General features: G+C 50.9%; 3 protein-coding genes across 6 annotated transcripts in view; all 3 read right to left on the bottom strand.

The window, feature by feature from the left end:
* Positions 1–17888, bottom strand: part of LOC141047089 (uncharacterized) — a 559273-nt gene that overhangs the window by 534184 nt on the left and 7201 nt on the right. The window lies entirely within an intron of this gene.
* LOC141047093 (uncharacterized) overlaps positions 1–17888 on the bottom strand; it is a 300636-nt gene that overhangs the window by 276497 nt on the left and 6251 nt on the right. The gene's annotated exons all lie outside the window — the stretch shown is intronic.
* Positions 1–17888, bottom strand: part of LOC141047085 (uncharacterized) — a 63044-nt gene that overhangs the window by 39686 nt on the left and 5470 nt on the right. The window contains exon 1 of one of the 3 annotated variants that reach the window (XM_073542035.1): positions 14699–14851. The exons of the other annotated variants lie outside the window; for them this stretch is intronic. Coding sequence (XP_073398136.1) covers positions 14699–14836 — 138 coding nt within the window. The 5' untranslated portion in view covers positions 14837–14851. Of the gene's footprint in view, positions 1–14698; positions 14852–17888 lie in introns of those variants that run through there. 3 annotated transcript variants of the gene reach the window in all.

The raw sequence follows: 17888 nt of genomic DNA, 5'->3' as shown, positions 1-17888 counted from the left end.
GGGGAAAGAAAGAAAGAACACAGGGGGAGAGAAATAAAGAGGTGAAAGAAAGAACAGGGAGAGAAAAAACAGAGAGAAAGAAAGGAAGAACAGAGAGAAAGAAAGGAAGAACAGAGAGAAAGAAAGGAAGAACAAAGAGAGAATGATTGAGAGGAAAGAAAGAACAGAGATAAACAACAGAGAGAAAGAAAGAGGGGACAGAAAAAAAGAACAGAGAGAGAAAAAGAAATAGGGGAAGAAAGAAAGAACAGAGAGGGAGAGAGAAAGAAAGAAAGAGGGAAAAAAAGAACAGAGAGAGAAAAAGAAAGAGAAAGAAAGAACAGAGAGAACAGAGAAAGAACGAAAGTAAGAAAGGAAGAAACAGAGAAAGAATGAAAGAACAGAGAGAAAGAAAGAGGGGACAGAAAAAAAAAAACAGAGAGAGAAAAAAAGAATTAGGGGAAAGAAAGAAAGAACAGAGGGCTAGAGAAAGAAATAGGGGAAAGAAAGACCAGAGAGAGAAAGAAAGATGGGAAAGAAGAACAGAGAGAGAGAAATAAAGGGGGGAAACAAAGAGAACATAGAGAGAAAGAAAGACCAGAGAAAGACCAGAGAGAGATAGAAAGAAAGATTAGATAGAGAGAAAGAAAGAGAAAAAGAACAGAGAAAGAAAGAGGGGACTGAAAAAAAGAGAGAAAAAAAGAAAGAGGGAAAAAAAGGATAGAGAGGGAGAGAGAAACAAAAAGGGGAAAGAAAGAACAAAGAGAAAAAGAAAAAAGAACAGAGAGAGAGAAAAAGAACAGAACGAAAAAAAGAGAAATTAAGATTAGAGAGCAAGAAAGAGGGGAAGAAAGAACAGAGAGAGAGAAAGAAAGAGGTGAAAGAAAGAACAGAGAGAGAAAGAAAGAGGAAAGAAATAAAGAAGAGAGAGAAAGAAAGAGAAAAGAAAGAGGGGAAAGAAAGAAAGACCAGAGAGAGAAAGAAAGAAAGAAAGAAAGAACAGAGAAAGAGCAGAGAGAAAGAAAGAAAGAAAGAACAGAGAGAGAAAGAAAGAAAGAAAGAGGGGGTAGAAAGAGAACAGAGAGAGAAAGAAAGAACAGAGAGAGAAAGAAAGAACAGAGAGAGAAAGAAAGAACAGAGAGAGAAAGAAAGAACAGAGAGAGAAAGAAAGAACAGAGAGAGAGAGAAAGATTAGAGAGAGAAAGAGCAGAGCGAAAGAAAGAACAGAGAGAGAAAGGAAGAGGGGAAAGAAAGAAAGAAGAGAGAAAGAAACAGAGAGAGAAAGAAATAAAGATTCTACAAACATAACATATTAGCCCGGCTCCCATTGTAGTGCCCACCTGAGCCTCCTGATGCAGGACATATCATGATCCACTCACATTGCCAATATCCCAAGGCGATCCCCCTATCCACTTTCTCGGAGGACATGGTGATGGATCTGAAGCATACCCTGAAGTGCCTCCATGGTTTCATCACAATCTCCTCCCAAAATTTCCTCATTTCCGGTCAGCTTCCAGCAAGTCACTTCTGGTGGAACGTCACGTGCGAATTTTAAAGTGCTCCTCGGGGCTCCGCCGTGTACTCGGGAAAAGTAACCTCCTGGCCGGGGCAGTGGGGCAGACTCAAAATTGGGACTGTCCTGCTGGATCCGGGACGGTTGGGAGGTATGAATGCTCCCCACCATACACTTTGTACATGCATAGCTCTGCACACCTCAAACACTCACGGTTCTGCTTTGTATGCCTCGTGCACAAACTGTTCCGCTCCCTACGCCTCGCGCACACGCGGCTCCGCACAACCCGTACACATGCGGCTCTGCTCCGTACACCTCGTACACATACGGCTCCGCTCCGCACACCCCATACACACGCTGCTCCGCACACACCGTACACACGTGGCTCCGCTCCATATACCTCGTACACACGCAGCTCCGCTCTATACACCTCATACACACACGCCCTGCTCCATACACACACGGCTCCGCTACATCCACCCTGTAAACCCCTCCTGACCCCACAAATAAACTTCCTTCATCCAGCACCATGACGACCAGCACAGCAGAGAGAGTCTTGCATACTCTCCTGATCACCACAGCCCCTCACAGCATGCAATGACATCGCTAGGCTGTGTTCTGTTCTGTGCGCACAAGACCTATGATGAGGTCACAGGAGAGGAGGAGTCAGGAGTCACATGATGATCATGTGACTCCTGATTCCTCCCCTCCTATGACCTCATCACAGGTCCTGTGCACACAGAAAGGAACAGCCTAGCGACATCATTGCAGGCTGTGAGGGGCTGCGGTGGGTCTTTGGGAGGGCGAGGATGGGGTGCATGGGGGGGCATGGCGGCTTATCTCCCTGCAGTGCGGGAATAATAGAGTCCCGGGCTGGATAGCGGGTGGGCGTGGCAAAAACTGGACTGTCCCGCCAAATCCGGGACAGTTGGGAGCTATGAGTATAATGACCCCTACCAGCCACACATTCAGTATGAGAGTCCCAACAACTCTTCTCTTAATATTAAGCACCCACAATTCCTGATATTTAAAAAAACACACACTACTCACCCAACCCTGTTCCCAAGCTGCAGGAGTTGGTGCCAAGTAAGTGCAGTGTGTAGAGCAGAGAAGAGCGCACTTTGCTTCCCCCTCCAGAGAGTGCTGACCCTGTGACAGGCCGTGCTGCTGCTGCCCGGAATAGGTGCTGTGGTACTGGGGGAATTAGCCGTGCAAGCAGAGCGGAGTGTGCGGAGCTAAGCCAGGTGCCATACACTAGGAGACAGTGAGTACCGCACCCACTCTGCCCAAGAGTGACCTCATACTCAAAAGAGTCCTCCTGCTGAGGACTGAGACAGACCGACAGTACGTGGTGAGCACCCTATGTGTAAACGTGGACCTGCCAGCCTCCGTGACCGGAGGAGACTCCCTTGTCAAGCCTGAGACAGTCGTTAGTGCGTGCAGGCCTGGCATGCGCAGTGACATATCTGAGCCCTGAGAGTAGTAGTTGGACTCAACGAGGAACGCGGCACTGTCCCTGCGGGTGACACGTTCTGAGTGTGGACTTGTGACTAAGAGTGGTTGTGACTAAGAGTGGTGAGAGCAGAACCCTCTCTCACCGCCCAGCATCCTGTTGTTTTCCCCAGAGGCCATTTCTTCATCGTAGACAGACTTGAGAGACTGCATGTGCCGCTGTTGTCGGTGCCACCGTTGGATTCCCGCCTGTCAGAGACTGCGTCGAGACGACTCCCGCCACTGTTGCCGATGCCTCCGTTGGAACCCTGTACTCCCTCACAACAGAAGACTACAATCCGATAAGTTTAAAGGGAATCTGTCATCAATTTTTTTTGCCTATGAGCTGCGGCCACCGGCATCAGGGGCTTATCTACCGCATTCTGTAATGCTGTAGATCAGCCCCTGATGCTACCTGAAAGAGAAGAAAAAGGAGATTGAGTATACTCAACCAGGGGCGTTCTGGGTCCAGTTCGGGTCCGGAGGGAGTCACGGTCCGGTCCGGCGCCTCCTATCTTGCAGCGATGCCGTCCTCTTCATTCCTGGCCATCGTGGCTCCGGCGCAGGCGCACTGCTCTGCCCTGTTGAGGGCACAGATTACTGCAGTGCGCAGGTGCCAGAAGAGGTCCGGCGCCTGCACACTGCAGGACTCTGCTCTGCCCTCAACAGGGCAGAGCAATGCGCCTGCGCCAGAGCTGCGATGGCCAGGAATGAAGAGGATGGCCTTGCTGCAAGATGGGAGGCGCCGGACCGCGACTCCCTCCGGACCCGAACCGGACCCGGAACGCCCCTGGGTGAGTATAATCTAACTCCTTTTTCTTCTCTTTCAGGTAACATCGGGGGCTTGTCTACAGCATTAAAAAAATGCTGTAGATAAGCCCCTGATGCCGGTGGCTGCAGATCATAGGCAAAAAAGTTGATGATAGATTCCCTTTAACCTCTTTATTACTGAACTCTCGTTCGTCCCTCACCTACCCTGCCAACCTTCCAGTTCTGCCCCATTCCTCTCCATCACCCTACAATCCCTCACTCCCTGAGTGGAGCACATCCCCCCCTGTAAATAAACCTGTTTAACCCTTGCTCTGCCTCTACGTACATGACTGCATCCCGCGTTTCCTGCAGGTTATTACAAGTGGCGTAGTCGGCAGGATGCAGTCTCCAAACGCAGGGGTGGCAGACCAAGCGGTTGGAGGAGCTCTAAGGGCCAGTGTACCACTGGGGTCCATATTGAACAATCTCCCTAAGTTCACTGGTATTGATACTAAGCTGTGGTGTTGGATTGAATGTGTAAGGGGGGGTGATGAAGATGTATCCCATGATGCCAGCCCTGGAAGCAGATGTGTCTATGATGGCTTTAGATGGTTAGGTGTTATGAATGAGTCACCGTAGGAGGCAAAAACAGAAATGCTAGCTAAGTCCAGAAAACCAGAGAAGTTGGCAGCTATCGGATTGCAGACCCCTGAACCTATCAACAACAACTAGCAGTAGCCGTGGGGGGTTCCTACGATGCCCTAGACATGGGCACAGGGATTCATTTTAGATGTTACAGGATCCTTTTGGGACAAAACAGCTCCTGCACCAATCGCAGAAGCGTCCACCTCTACCTGGAACGGGAGTAAGACATCAGGTTGTCGCAAAACCGGGGCAGAAGTGAATCTTCGCTTCAGCTCCTGAAAGGAAGAAACAGCCTCCGGAGACCAATTCAACACATCAGCACCCTTCTTAGTCAGATCAGTCAATGGCTTGGCAATACTAGAAAATTTTGCTATAAATTTCCGATAAAAATTAGCAAAACCCAAAAACTTCTGAAGGGCCTTCAAAGAAGTGGGCTGAACCCAATCATAAATGGCCTGTAACTTGGCCGGATCCATTTCAATAGTTGACGGAGACAAAATAAATCCCAAAAATGAAATCCTCTGTACCCCAAAAAGGCATTTCGATCCTTTGACATACAGGGAATTCTCCCTCAAGATCCGGAACACCGTCCGAACATGTTCCACATGAGAATCCCAATCCTTGGAGAAGATCAAAATATCATCCAGATAGATAATCAAAAATTTATCCACAAAGTCTCGGAAAATGTCGTTCATGAAGCACTGGAAGACAGAAGGGTCATTAGTGAGCCCAAAAGGTACTCAAAATGTCCCTCTGGAGTATTAAACGCCGTCTTCCATTCATCCCCATGCTTAATGCGGATAAGATTATACGCCCCCCTGAGGTCAAGCTTGGTAAACCAGCAAGCACCTTTAACTCTGGAGAATAGATCCGAAATCAGGGGTAACGGATACTGATATTTAATAGTAATTTTGTTGAGGGCACGATAATCAATACAAGGCCTTAATGAAACATCCTTTTTGGCCATGAAAAAAAACCCAGCACCTAATGGTGAAGAGGATGGTCTAATATGACCCTTCTCCACTGCCTCCTTAATATAGGATCGCATAGCCTCATGCTCGGGTACAGATAAATTGAAGAGCCGACCCTTGGGAAATTTACACCCCGGGCTCAGTTCAATTGCACAGTCATAACTCCTATGAGGAGGCAAAGACACAGACTCATTCTCACGAAATACATCATAAAAATCCGCCAAATAGTCAGGAACATAATGCGACTGAGGAGAGGTGGAAAAAACGGAGCCTCACTAAGGGCACACTGACAACCCCAACTCACCACAGACACAGATTTCCAGTCCAAAACTGGATTATGAGTTTGCAACCAGGGAAACCCCAGAACAACGGTATCATGCAAATTATGCAACACCAAAAATCTGCAATTTTCTTGATGGTTTGGGGCGACCCGCATTACCACCTGTGTCCAAAACTGAGGTTTATTTTTCGCCAAAGGAGTAGCATCAATCCCCCTCAAAGGGATAGGCGTCCGCAGAGGTGTCATAGGAAATCCACAACGTTTAGCAAAATCCAAGTCCATTAGGTTCAGGGCTGCTCCCGAATCCACAAAAGCCTTGGCGGAAAATGTGGACAGGGAGCAGATCAGAGCAAATGCCAGAAGAAACTTAGGTTGAACACCACCCACAGAAAACGTGTGAAAAACGTTTCTCTCGTTTAGGACAGACAGAAATAATATGTGAGGCAGCTCCACAAAAAAAACACAGCTTATTACGCTTTCTGAACTCCTGACGTTGCTCCCTGGACAAAACTCTGAACATTGCATAGGTTCAGACACTTGTTCAACAGGTGGCCACACCTCTCGTGCAGTCCTGCGTTCACGTAAACGCCGATCAACCTGAATGGCTAATGACATAGAATCGTCCAGACCAGAGGGAACAGGAAATCCCACCATAGTATCTTTTACGGCTTCTGACAAACCCTTCCGAAAGAGAGCTGCCAAGGCCTTATCATTCCAGGCAGTACGGACCGCCCACTTTCGGAATTTTTGACAGTACAATTCTGCAGAATCTCGACCCTGGCTCAATGCCAACAGGGTCTTTTCAGCCTGATCAATAGCATTAGGTTCGTCATACAACAACCCCAAGGCTTGAAAAAATGCATTCACAATAGTCAGACTAGGATCATCAGGTTTCAAAGAAAACGCCCAATCCTGGGGATCACCACGCAGCAAAGAGATAACAATTTTAACCTGCTGCGCGGAGCTCCCTGACGAGTTAGGCTTCAAGGCAAAAAATAATTTACAATTATTTTTGAAATTCAAAAATTTAGACCGATCCCCAAAAAACACATCAGGAGTAGGGATCTTTGGTTCAGCAGCATGTGAATGAGCAAGGTAGGCGGAAATTCCCCGCACTTCCACAGCGAGCTGCTCCACACGATCAGACAATTGCTTTATCTCCATTGAGAGAAAAAAAAATTCCCCCTACGGCCTCAGAGATATAGAGGAAAAAATATACACTTTTTTTTTTTTTTAATTCTTTTCTGCTATTGAGTACCCTAGGATCTGCGTAAGGCTAGTGATTCTGTTATGAATGAGTCACCGTAGGAGGCAAAAACAGAAATGCTAGCTAAGTCCAGAAAACCAGAGAAGTTGGCAGCTATCGGATTGCAGACCCCTGAACCTATCAACAACTAGCAGTAGCCATGGGGGGTTCCTACGATGCCCTAGACCCCTCAATCACAGCCAGAGAACTGCCTAGCCTAAAGACAAAGTGAAATCTAAACTGCCCCAGAGCAGACCCCAAAGCAATAGGCAGCCCCCAACGTATAATGACGGTGAAGCAAGAAGAAAAAACACTAACACAGATAGAAAGATAGACTGAGCAAATGATGGGGCCCAAGCTAACTAGATAGGACAGGATAGGAAGGCTGCTGTCTGCAATCCACGAAAAACCCTATCAAAATAAGAGCCAACAGACTGACAGGGAAAAAGGCCCTGAAGACGCTAAGCTTCAAAAAGACTATGTCAGTACTCAGGTATTTTCTGAAGACAGAGCAAACCGACAAAAAGGAATTCAGCTCACCCCAGCAGGGAATGGCAGAATCCAGAAAAGCAAGGCAAACTAAAACCAAAACACAAATGCAAAAAGGCAAAGCAGAAAACTTAGCTTTTGAGGAGCAGGAATCAGACTGGTCTCCTAGAATTCCACAGAGAAATCACCAGCGAGGCAGAAGGGTGTCGGCTGCCTTATATCCAGTCAGAGATCCCTGTCGCCCAGTCATCCTCTCCCAGCTCAGGTGCTTGGTAATCAGCCTCACTACCTTCCTTCACCAGAAGAGGGAGTTCATCAGACCTCAATGGCGAAGGGGAAAATGAACTCATAACAGGGAGGCCAAGGACTCTGTCATGTTGCGACCTCCCCCCAGAAGAGAGACATCCTGGGAAAGTGTTGTTAATACTTGAGGAGATGTATGGGGACCCTACGCACGTAGGAGAATTATGTATGCGTCTATTCAGGCATATTCAAGGAGAGGGGGAGACCGTGACCCAGTTTATGAATGCGCTGCAGGAACTCCATACTGCCATTGCTCGTAAAGACAGAATAGGCTCCATTGACGTAGCGCTGCAAAACCAGCTAGTGACAGGCATACATGACGTGCGGCTGAAGCAGGCTCTGTGGGAGCGCTTGAGAGTAAAACCAAGTATGGCTTTCTCCGAGATTTGGGCAGAAGCGCGCATAGGCAAGCAGGAGCAGGGGATTGCAGCCTTGACAGGGATGGTCCAGCATTGCGGAGTACCCAGCCCGAATGAAGAAGAGCCGACATGGACCCGTGATTTACGGCTGGAAATGAGAAGAATTTGGGAAAAAGTCGAGAGTCTGGGGGAAGCCCTTACTGCTGTCTTGGGAACCAGCGGCATACCCTGAGGTAACGCATGGAAGCAGGCGGAGAGAGTTAGAGAAGAGGTGCGGAGCATGAAGAAGGCTTCAGTGGCAGCTCCAGAGTGTAACCACGTATCCTAGAGTGAAGAGCAACCACATAGGAGTGATGCTTCCCGCCGGGGTCGACGATCCAGACCAAAGCTCCCACCAGACAGACGCAGATGTGAGTGCTAGGCGTGTGGAAGAATGGGACACCTGTCCAGAAATTGCTCTACCCGAGAAAAGCGATGGCAAAGATCTGAAGGTCCTGCTAATCGGAGGTAACATCATCCCTGGAGGGAATGGTACGGCGGGAGAAGGAGAGCCCTACTCAGAGCAAGATAGTGTCACAACGTCGGACGCCGAGAAGAGAGAGAGGGTGTCGACTGTCCATGGTCAAATGTCTGCGCTGTCCCAAAGTGTGGAGGTGAGTTTAGCAGAACTCCAACCTGGGTATAGAGGTCCCGAGAGTGAGGTTCGACCTGAAGACAAGGAAGGGAGGACTGCCAGTGATCCATCAAAGTAAGTCAACACCAGACTCGCCACAAGCTACCGGCAAAGGAGAAGAGGTGATAAGACTTCCTGAAACGCACGCTCCTCATCAATGAGAAGGAAGAGCCGCTAGTATCGTCCCCTGAGGCAGAAAGTTTGCCAGCCGTTGGCTCACAAGACCCTGACCAGATGGAAGACATGAAGCAGCTGTGTGAGACAGGGAGTGTGGCTGAGAAGCCATGGGAAGTGACGCCCACAGAGCCCGGCGTGAATGACGAAGGGTCCGGCCTGCGGGGTCTTAATCCATCTGATTCTAGTTTTGACGAGAATGCTACTGTTAAAGAGGGGGGGTGCTATGGAGAATAATTACCTGTACTAAGCCCCCAGACTGAGGAACCCGAGCAAGGAGTCCCTAAAGTTTCCAATAACGACAAAGAAAAGGACGAGCCGTCTACTCAAACGTCTGCTAGCGGCAAAGCTAAAAAGAAGAAAAAGAAGACAAAGCCAAGTTCGTCCGAAGTATTTTCTTCTGCAGCTGTTGAAGATGAGGATTGGAGTATCTTTGACCAGCCTTACTGGAAGAAATTGGAGCCAGCGAGACAGTAGGAGTTGTGAAAGTTGTGGGCAGCTGTAGGTCCTCAGGTGAGCATCGTGGAGTACGATGAACCCTCGCCCGTGGAATGGCGAGCTTTAAGAGAGGGAGAGTGTAAGGAGGTGGACCGGACCGTGGGTACCTGCATGCCTGGTCCAGAACTGAAAGGGCAGCATCCTATGTTTCCGGGGGGGAAGCCTGAGGGAGGCAGACCTTCCCCTGCTACAGGAGGGAAGGAGACGGGAGACTGAGTTTCCTGCTGACAAGAGGGGGCGGGGAGAGCACGCTGACAAAGGGATATAAGGAAAAGTGCACACTGCAGCAGGAGTTGGCGCCAAGTAAGTTCTCTGCTTCCCCCTCCAGAGTGCTGGCCCTGTGACAGGCCATGCTACTGCTGTCCGGAATAGGAGCTGTGGTGCTGGAGGAATTAGCCGTGCCAGCAGAGCGGAGTGTGCGGAGCTAAGCCAGGTGCCATACACTAGGAGACAGTGAGTACCACACCCGCTCTGCCCAAGAGTGACCTCATACTCAAAAGATCCCTCCTGCTGAGGACTGAGACAGACCGACAGTACGCGGTGAGTGTCTGCTGTGTAAATGTGGACCCGCCAGCCTCCGTGACCGGAGGAGACTCCCTTGTCAAGCCTGAGACAGTCGTTAGTGCATGCAGGTTTGGTGTGTGCAGTGATAGATCTGAGCCTCAGAGAGTAGTAGCTGGACTGACCAAGGAGCGTGGCACTGTCCCTGTGGTGACAAGTTCTGAGTGTGGACTTGTGACAAAAAGTGGTGAGAGCAGAACCCCCTCTCACCGCCCAGCATCCTGTTGTTTTCCCCAGAGGCCATTTCTTCATCGTAGACAGAGACTTGAGACACTGCATGTCCCTCTGTTGTCGGTGCCACCATTTGATTCCTGCCTGTCAGAGACCGCGTCGAGACGACCCACGCCGCTGTTGCCGGTGCTACCATTGGAACCCTGTACTCCCTCACAGCAGAAGACTGCAGTTCGATAAGTTTAACCTCTTTATTACTGAACTCTCGTCCGTCCCTCACCTATCCTGCCAACCTTCCAGTTCTGACCCATTCCTCGCCGTCACCCTACAATCCCTCACTCCCTGCGTGGAGCACATCCCCCTGTAAATAAACCTGTTTAACCATTGCTCTGCCTCCACCTGCGTGACACTGCATCCCGCGTTTCCTGCAGGTTATTACATGAGTACTGAGGCTCCATACTACAGGTGTGACGTAGTGACATCATTATGCTAGTAGTGCACGGAATCTCAGACTTACACTGGTGGATCAGGAGCTTTCGACTCCCTGATTCACTATTCTATTCACAGTCATGGGAGTTTGGACATATCTGAAATTGTTATGATGGGAAGGAGAGGGTGACCAATACCAAACCCCACGAGCCTTCTCAATTCATGGGCATCATAGCAACCGAGTGTAAGGATCCCCAAGGGTGAACCCACTGGACCGCGGTAACGAACCTTCTCTTGGCCAGCGGACCAGGTGGACCACCCCTATAAGGGAGCATTAGGGGCAGGCCCAGGGGGAACTATTACCGCGGCAGCTGGTACCCAGAGCGGACACAGGAGACACGACAGGTGACTGGGAACACAGGTGGCAGGACTGGCAGGACAGGAATCCAGGAACACGGAGCGGACTGGGCTGACACAGGCGGCAGGACTGGCAGGACAGGAACCCAGGAACACGGAGTGGAAACACAGGCTGGAGGACGTGGAAGAGACACGGGAGCTCGGGCTGGAGACACGGGCAGGTGGAGACAATGGAATAGTTCCGTTCCGAGGTGGAGAATGACTTTGAGAAGAAACCGCAAGTGACAAGCCGACCAGAAGAAGACCTCTGGGAAAGTAGCGCTTCGGATCAAATGGCTGAGGCATCCACCTCCAAAATAAAAGGTTTGTTGGCGATGGAGGACGGTGGTCGAGGCTAAGGCTTGTTTCAGGATAAGGAAGGTGTCTTCGGCCTCCGCAGACCAAACGTGGGGGTTGGCCCCCTTGTGAATCAGAGAGGAGATGGGACCAGTCAATGAAGAAAAGTGAGGGATGAACTGCCGGTAGTAATTTGCGAGCCCAAGAAATCGCTGAATTGCCTTGACTCCATGAGGACGCAGCCATTTGAGCACAGCAGACACCTTCTCCGGGTCCATGCATAAGCCAGAGTCAGAGATGATGTACCCCAGGAACGGGAGAGATGTCTGTTCAAAGGCGCAATTCTCGAGTTTAGCATACAGGAGATTTTCCCTCAGGCGCAGCAAAACCTGATGGACGTTCCTTCTATGGGTAGACAAATCTGGAGAAAAGACGAGAATATCGTCCAGGTACACCACCACACAAAAGTACAGGAGATCTCGGAAAATATCGTTCACAAATTCCTGGAATACTGCGGGGGCATTGCACAAGCCGAATGGCATGACTAAATATTCATAATCACGAAACAATCACTGACCTCAGGGAGACCAGTCAAAGAAAACACTGTGGCAGCCGGCAAAGGCACTCAATCAGTGAAATCCTAGGTGCAATGCTCCCTGGGAAATACGAATATGCAAATAAAGTCCATGGAGCCTCATTTAATATTCATAATGACCATCCCTGGTGTAAAAGGCAGTCTTCCACTCGTCTCCGGGGTGAATACGGATGAGATTGTAGGCCCCACTGAGATCTAGTTTGGTGAAGATTCGTGCTCCCCGCAGCCGATCAAACAGCTCCGGAATGAGCGAAGCGGGTACTTGTTCTTGATTGTGATATCATTGAGACCCCGGTAGTCGATGCAGGGACGAAGGTATTCGTCCTTTTTCTTGATGAAGAAGAAACCTGCTCCTGCGGGTGAAGAGGACTTCCGGATAAAGCCTCTGGCCAGATTTTCCTGGACGTAGTCATTCATGGCTTGAGACTCGAGAGGTTTCAACTGATAAATTCGGCCCCGGGGTGGAGTAGAGCCCGGAACAAGATCGATTGGGCAGTCATAGGGACGATGCGGGGGGGCAGGCTCTCTGCCTCTTTCTTGTTGAACACATCCGCAAAGAACCAGTAGGTCGAGGGCAAGTCTGCAGGCATCGTAGAAGACCGAGAAGAACTGACTGGCTGAACAGGAAGCAGGAACCTAGACTGGCAGGTTTGACCACAACGTAGGAGGTCACCAGATCGCCAATCGAGGATGGGTTCGTGAAGCCTTAACCAAGGAAGACCCAAGAGGAGTGTATGGGATAACGAGGGCAATACGAAGAATGCTATCTTCTCCCGATGCAGGGCTCCGATCTGTAGCTCCACCTCCTCGGTGACCAGGGTAACGGTCTCCCGCAGTGGAGTGCCGTCGACCGACGCTAGCCACTGAGGAGTCTCCAAGGACCTGACAGGAATTTGAAACATTTTGACCGCCTCAAGCTGGATGAAGTTCCCCGCTGCTCCAGAATCCTTATAGGCCACCTCAGAGAAGCGGCTGGACCCTAGATTCAGTAAAACGGAGAGGGTCAAGGGTAGAGAGGTATCACTAACACCTAGGGAGGCCTCTCTTACCTGTCCTAGGCGGAGGCATTTTCCGGCCTCACCGGACAGGATCGCAGAAGATGGGAGGAGCTGCCACATTATAGGCAGAGACCCTGGGCGAGTCTCTCTTGGTGGCGCTGCTCTGTCGGTTTGAGACGATCAACCTGCATGGGTTCTTATACCAAGGAGGTAGAGGCGAATCGTGAGCGGGGAGGACTGCGTGTCGCTGGAGATAAACGGGGAAGTCTTCTCTCCCTGGCGGCCTCGCGGGAGCGCTCCTGGAAGCACAAGTCAATGCGAGTCGCCAGAGAAATGAGATCCTCCAAAGACGTTGGTGCGTCACGGCCTGCCAGCTCGTCCTTAATTCACTCAGTTAAAGCCCGCCAAAATTTTCCCACCAAGGCCTCTTTGTTCCATCCTAGCTCGGAGGACAAGGTGTGGAACTGAAGAGCGTACTGGTCAACAGAGAGAGTGCCCTGGTGGAGACTAAAAAGGGACTCGGTGGTAGAGGCCAGGCGTCTGGGCTCGTCGAAGACCTTACGAAAGGTCTCCAGAAAGGTGGAGAGCTGAGAGACCAAAGGATTATCTCTCTCCCAGAGAGGGTTCACCCAGGCCAATGCTTCGCCCTCCAAGTGGGACATGACAAAAGCCACCTTTGGTAGGTCGGTGGGGTACTGTTGCAGCAACAATTCAAAGTGCAATAGGCACTGGTTTAGGAATCCTGGGCACAATTTGGGATCTCCGCCATACCGTGGAGGTTTAGCTAAACGGGGTGGCGGATGTGGAACCGAGGCCTGAACGGAGGCAGAAGCGGCAGACTGGAGAGAAGTCGGTTATCCACTGAGGCCATATAATTTAGGATATGGGCCTGGGATCGCGTTGCTGGGCGAGCTCCTTCTAGAGACCGGCCAGCTGCGACGCATTCCCAGGGTCAGAGGCCTGTTGTCATGGTTTGAACAGGGTTCTTGCCCTGCACTCACAGGGTTAAGTGTTCGTGGCCTCTTTCTGGATCTGGGAGGGGTATTTATACTCACTCTTTACCAGGGTTCTCTGTTAGCTATACTGTTATTCTGGTGTGTCTGACCCCTGGTGTGCGTGTATTCTGCATTGCTTGTTTGCTTCCCGTGTATGATCCGGTCTGTTCCCTTACTCTTTACTCCGTCTCTCGTTTTGGTACTATTGTCTTTTCTGGTTCTAACCTCCTGGCTTGGCTATCGTTACTCCGTTACAGTTTGTCCCTTTTGTACCGTCTATTGCCCGTTCTGGTTTTCTGATCTATTGCTACGTCCTCACTATCCATTCTGTCTAACCCTTTTGTACTGTATTGCTATCTTGTGCTTTGACCCCGGCTTCATCTGGTTTCTGTCTCTGTCTATGCCCCTTGCTAACATTATCCTGTAGTTACCTTTCTAGGAGTTTCCCTGCAGCTCCTAGCTCTGTGGAGCTTAGGCCACGCCCCCAGCAGTCACGTGCTTCAGGTCCTGATACACTGAAGCATGCATCGTCACTGCTGCTGCCCTGCTCCACAGGTATCTTTGAGCACTGTTTTTGTACTCAGGACACACGCACTGGCTCAGTGAGCAAGTGTAGTGCGGGGTTCCTGACACCTGTAATGCTGACAACCGGGACTCCAAGGTCTTAAGAAAGGCCACGATCCAGGTCTGATTTTCATGTAGGTACGCTAGTTCCTTTTGGGCGGAAGCAGAGGTACCAGCGGGGTCCATGGCCTGATCATTCTGTAAGGATCCCCAAGGGTGAACCCACTGGACCGCAGCAACGAACCTCCCCTGGGCGAGCGGACCAGGTGGACCACCTCCTATACAGGGAGCATTAGGGGCAGGCCAAGGGGGAATTATTACCACGGCAGCTGGACTGACAGGACAGGAATCCAGGAACACAGAGCGGACTGGGCTGACACAGGCGACAGGACAGGAACATGGAGTGGAAACACAGGCTGGAGGACGCGGAAGAGACACGGGAGCTCGGACTGGAGACATGGGCAGGCGGAGGCTAGGAGAGACACAAGGAGGAGAACATGAGTCAAGATGGCAGAGTCGGGAGAAGGGGTTTGCAATGGAGCAGGCAGGGAGTGCAGGAAGACGTGGGGCCAGAATCACGAGTGAAGCACTAGTGACGATCAGGCGCCGCCAGGAGGAAGAGGCGGCCTGAAAACCAGAGTGCGCAGCAGGACTTCTGGGTCAAAGTCCTCCTGGGCACAGAGCAGGCCGGAAGGAGCGGCTGGCCTCACAAGGAGCGGTGTGCGTGTATGCCGCAAAACCTAGAGCGCGCGCGCACCTGACAAGAGACAGACGCTGGCGCCGGAGGAAGAACGGGAGTGCGCCGGGACGACGAGGACCTGTGAGTATGTCGGGGTACGGGTGGTGGCGGTGCGTCAGGTGGCGCAGTGACAGGCAGCAGCGTGACACCGAGTGGGCTACCTTTATGGATGATACACTTTGCCTATCCAACTATTGTATGGTAAATATCTTATGGATCCTGGGTTCATTAGAATCTGCACCAAGAATGAGGCCGAGTATTTGTTAATTATCTGTGAGGTTGTTGGTGGGGTAGATGTTACCATATGGTGTATGTAGGGGGCAGTAATGTGGTACTCGCAGGTGCGCAGGATGCAGTGACGAGTCATGAGACAAGTAGGTGCTTTCTGTATTAATGTTTATAGGGCCAGAGGGATCTTTCCTCAGTTCTGGCCTGATCACCAAAAACAGGGGTAACAAGAGTTGCCCTTGCAGGGACTCTATACAGGCACACACAAAACGATAGAACACAACTACTTCCGGCAATAGCCGGTCACTATAGGGCCGCGGTATGGCCGACTACGGGTCCTTAATTATAAAGTCAACTTAAGTCGAAGCTCGGGTATCATGGAGTCTTCTGGGGTGGTTGAGGGTGGTCGCATAGTGGGTTCTGGTGGGATGTCCGGGTCTACTGGAGTGCCACTACTGTGGCGACCCGCAGATGTGACAGGGGAGTCCTCTTTGTCATCCAGGTCCCAGACTGTGGGTCGGGGGTTCGAGCTGCGGGGGATCGGTAGACGTACAAGGTCGTAACATGTTGCGGTGCACAACTCGAGTGAGAGGCGCGTTGTCTCCTTCTGATTGTATTTCGTGCACAGGCCCTTCGGGGCTTATTCGGCGCAACACTCGGTACGGATTCACCTCCCACTGTGGCTCTAACTTGTTTTGGGAACGTTGATTAAGTACGAGGACCAGATCCCCAGTCTGAAAGTCAATGGGTGGGGGCAGTGCTCCCCCCTGGTGTTCTAGATCCTGAAGTTTCGTGTGGATGATACGGTGAAGGGTCTGCAGCTGGTGCCGGTGGTTTCAGACCCACGAGGATACCCCGGTCCAGGGTAGGGGCTCCTCCGGGTTCAACTCCATCTCCGTAATTCCTTTGCCTTCCCGTCCGAACAACAATGAGTAGGGGGTGTAACCAGTCACTCGATGCACCCGATTGTTGTATACCCACACCAGCTCAGGGACATATTCAGGCCAGCGGGCCTTGCGGTCGCTCTCTAGATTACGCAGCATTTGGATTAGCGTGTGATTGAATTGTTCGCAGGCCCCATTTCCCTGCGGGTGGTACGGCGTAGTCCGCGTCTTATCGATGCCGTAAAGATGGTGTAGCTCTTCCATGACTTTTCCTAGGAAGCATGCTCCTTGGTCCGAATGTATCCGTTGTGGACAGCCGTACACTTGAATAAAGTTCTTACAAATCGCATAGGCGGCCAACTCCGCTGTTTGGTCTCGAGTGGGGGTGACAAAGGCGAATTTGGTGAAATGGTCCACCATAATGAAACAATGTTCATATCCCTGATAGGCAGGATCTATAGTCAGATAGTCCACCGTAAGAAGCTCCAGAGGGGCTGATGTTACGATAGTTTGCACCGGGGCTCGTTGCGCAGGGGGTTTAGCGAGCTCGCACGGGCGGCAGGTTCAACAAATTTCTTCTACAGCAGCGTGCAAGCGTGGGTGGTATGCTATCTGCTGCAACCATTGTAAAGTCTTTTGAGCCCCAAAATGAGCCCCCTTCTCATGGGCTTCCCCGGTTAGTTGGTTAAGATTGGCTCCCGGCACGATCACCTGCCATATTGTAGCTGACGTGGTTCGTGACATGGCTTTTTGATATAAAAATCCCTTTTTGATGATTAGTCTTTCCCACTGGCGCAACATTAGCAACATATCTTGAGTTAAAGCCTGTCTCTGTGAGCCCGTGGGCAATTTACTGGTGGCCACCCATCGGCGCAGGAGTCCAACTTCTGTATCTTCCTGTTGCTGCTGAATCCATTTGTCACGGGGCTGTTCCAGCATCCCTCCTAGAAGCCCTGGATGAGGCCCTTCCTGCATGTTGACTGTAGGCGCGGTGGTGGAGAGGGCGAACGGTGTCTCGTACGCTTCTAATTCGCCGTCTTGACTTCTTCGTGGGGTGGTGTGTCAGATTCTGGAGAGTGCGTAGGTGTGCACGTTTTCAGCACCCCGTTTGTAGATGATCTTATACTTGAATTTGGCCATCCGAGTCACCCACCGCTACTCCAGGGCCCCCAGTTTGGCATTCTCCAAATAGGCTAACGGGTTGTTATCGGTCAGCACTACTACTTCGGAGCCCGCCAGGTACCCTGCGAATCGCTCCGTCATTGCCCATACTACCGCGAGGAGCTCGAGCTTAAAGGAGCTGTAATTGTCCGGGTTACGTTCTGAGTCATGCAGCGACCGGTTACCGTAGGCGATCACTTTCTCCCGGCCGTCCTGCATCTGTGACAACACAGCTGAACAGTTGCGAGAAATCCGCATACGCCAATACCGGGGCATCCGAAAGAGCAGCTTTGAGATCTTGAAACGCATATTCTTGCGGTTGCTGCCACTGGATCTTCCGTCCATTCGCCCTGGCGGGAGCCCCCTTCAGCAGGTCTTGCAGGGCTCGAGCTCGGCGTGCAAAATTCTTCACGAATTGACGGTAGTAGCCAGGCAACCCCAAGAAGGCCCGCACGTCCTTTACCGTTTTGGGGGTAGGCCACCCCTGGACAGCAGCAAC

Source organism: Dendrobates tinctorius, unplaced genomic scaffold, assembly GCF_039654945.1.
Source record: "Dendrobates tinctorius isolate UK_male_01 unplaced genomic scaffold, ASM3965494v1 ptg000126l, whole genome shotgun sequence".
Classification (NCBI taxonomy): Eukaryota; Metazoa; Chordata; class Amphibia; order Anura; family Dendrobatidae; genus Dendrobates; species Dendrobates tinctorius.
The sequence above is the reverse complement of the archived record's forward strand: the minus strand, read 5'-3'. Positions and strand labels throughout refer to the sequence as shown.